Raw genomic sequence first — 2,613 nt, 5'->3', positions numbered from 1 at the left:
TTGGCCTGCAAATCTTGTTTGCAGCCAGCGATATTGCATAAATTAAATTCTCCATCTTCCTCAACGTGTCTGTTCCGGCTATCAACGTCACAAAGGAGTACGGCCGCCGAACAGAAAGATGGCATGGACGCAGGAGTCAACGATGGGCTGCCGATATCGGATGGGATGCGGATGGGGACTCAACCATTGCCTGCATGCATCATTTTATGGCTCAATGAATCCTATTAACTGAACCGGCTTTATCAGTTCAATGTTGTGTAAATCAGTCATTATCAGTGTCAAAGATCCACCGCCAAGGAAAGACAACCGATAATGAAATAGGGTCTGAAACGACAATCAAGGAAAATAATTCAAGGTGACAACTGTCCTATGAGAATTGCGAAACATTAGGGCATATGTTAAAATGACACAACTGTCCTATGAGAATTGCGAAACATTAGGGCATATGTTAAAATGACAATAACAATAATGCATTTCATCTCTACGTAGAAGGAACATTTCTGGAAAAGAAGCGGTGTCTGGTTTCTATTGTCAGATAAGTGTTAAAAATTATAGCCTGAGAGATAACGAATAACAGAAGCGTTAAAACACTATTTCTTCCAAATAAGAAAATGAACATGAAATCAGGAATTGTAAACAAAGAATGAGGCACATTCTGAACATTTTAAAGCCCATGAAATTCTCCATTACAGACATAGTAAAATGTAAACAACTGCAAGTAGCTATTCCGGAAGTACGGTAGCAACATTAATGCACATTATTGCATGCACAGTTTTAACAAAATGGATTATACTGACCAAAAAAGAAAACCCCCGGTTAAATTCAGGTTTCCACTGAATTCTGAATCGACCTAAACCGCACACATGAAAGATGCTACAATAGTTTTAGCCCTACAAACGAAATAAAACCCTAAACACCGCCAACCTCAGTCATAATGGTAAGGGGAATGGCAGTACCCAAAATCATCTTCAGAGAAGACCGTGGGAATGTACGCCGCGTCGTCTTCAACCTGAGAGGGCACCGAGTAGTTAAAATCATCTTCACAGAAAACCGTGGTAATGTAATGGTACTCAACCTCACCTTCCTCATCCTGTGGAAATTGGTAAACTGGGTTCTCAAATTCGACCAGGCCCTCCACAATGCCTTCGTCTTCATATGGAAATGGGTACCCATTTCCCTCACAAGGACCTGGGTACTCGTATTTCCCTTCATCTTCATACCCATACGCTTCCTCACATTTGGCTTCACCCAAACCCTGGTAGTCGTACCCTACATTGGCATCCTCTTCGTATGGAACAGAGTACTTATAATCGAGCTCCACATCTTCTTCATTGTACCAGTACTTGTATTCGACCTCATCTTCTTCATGCATGTCATACAGATCCCTCTTCGAATAATCATCAGAAACAGAGCCCATCACAGAAATCCCCTTTTCCATCTCAGATCCATTCCCGCCAGAAATGGACGGTGGCAGGTTTCGAACCCCCGACCCTCTGCCGCTAATTCTGGGCGTGTAAGCCAGATCATTCGGCTTACCTTCAACTGCATTCATGGCGCTCCAATTGCCATTAAAGCCCACGAGTGCAGAATCATCTTCAACCTCTTTCTGCGCATACAAACGGCAGTTAGGGTTCCAAAACTCATTAGGATCAAAATTAGAAACAACATGAGACTGGTCGAACACGTCAGGATTCCCTTCTCTGTAAGTGGGGTATGGTGAAGCAGACTTAATAGAAAGTTGGGAGAACATATCCCCAACCTCATCTTCCTCTTTTTCGTCTTCATGCTTGTCATACGGATGCGTGTTCCAATACCCGGCAGAACCAGACTCTGGCTCTTTCTGTATTTGATAATCATTCCACCCGAAAGAAGTGGGCATTGGTGGGATTTGAACCCTTGACGCCTCGCCTCTGATCCTGGGCATGAAGTTTGGATCGCTCAACTTACCTTTTAATGACTTTTTGGGGTGTCGAGTGCCATCGAAAACGACAGGTACGAAATCAACACCGGCCTCTCTGAAGGCAAAGAGGCGTCTGTTATTATCAGACCACATATTGCCATGTTCGTCTATGGAGACATGCAGATCCCCAAAGTCATGAGGACTAAACTGGCCATCCTGTAACAAAGCAGTCGTTTCTCTAACAGAAGGGTATGAGGGATCGGTGAAAGTTGACTTGATGTCAGGCTGGGTAAACAACAGATGTTTGGGATTCATCAGAAAGCGCTCCTCAGCAGAGTAGCTGCTGGTATTGAAGGCCATTTTCTTCTGTGTGATGGGCAACAACAGTTCCTCCGTTTAAATAGGCGGCGAAGGAAGGGCTTTTTCGGGAGAAGAGGAATGATCAACCGTGATGCCAGTGGCTAACTCGACGACTAAATCTCATCTTTTTTATATTAGACGCAGCGATGCGCCTCTCACTCGAGTCTCAATTTGAATTTTCCATTATGAATTTGACAATTATGTCAACTTGAATTATTATTATTTATTTAATAGTTTAAGATATTTAAGTTATTTTATTAGGTCTAAAATATTTATTTTCTATAATATTTAGTCTTCAAATTAATTATAACTTTTTTTAATCAATATGAAAAAAAAGAATTGTTTAAATTTTA

At 41.8% G+C, this 2,613-nt stretch overlaps 1 protein-coding gene across 1 annotated transcript; it reads right to left on the bottom strand.

The window, feature by feature from the left end:
* Positions 1–630: 630 nt before the first annotated feature.
* On the bottom strand, positions 631–2,349 carry LOC149580437 (uncharacterized). Its single transcript, XM_089790879.1, has 2 exons — positions 1,081–2,349; positions 631–1,009 (listed from the first exon to the last, which is right to left on the bottom strand). The coding sequence occupies exons 1-2, from the start codon at positions 2,258–2,260 to the stop codon at positions 1,005–1,007; spliced, it is 1,185 nt and encodes a 394-aa protein (XP_089647005.1). The 5' UTR covers positions 2,261–2,349; the 3' UTR covers positions 631–1,004.
* Between the last annotated feature and the right edge of the window lie 264 nt (positions 2,350–2,613).

This window comes from Cupressus sempervirens, chromosome 1 (genome assembly GCF_028749045.1).
Source record: "Cupressus sempervirens isolate cs-2001-9-10 chromosome 1, ASM2874904v1, whole genome shotgun sequence".
Classification (NCBI taxonomy): Eukaryota; Viridiplantae; Streptophyta; class Pinopsida; order Cupressales; family Cupressaceae; genus Cupressus; species Cupressus sempervirens.
This window is presented reverse-complemented; position numbering and strand designations above follow the sequence as displayed.

Coding starts and splice junctions, on each gene's coding strand:
- LOC149580437 (XM_089790879.1), bottom strand. CDS start 2,260: ATGGCCTTCAATACCAGCAGCTACTCTGCTGAGGAGCGCTTTCTGATG.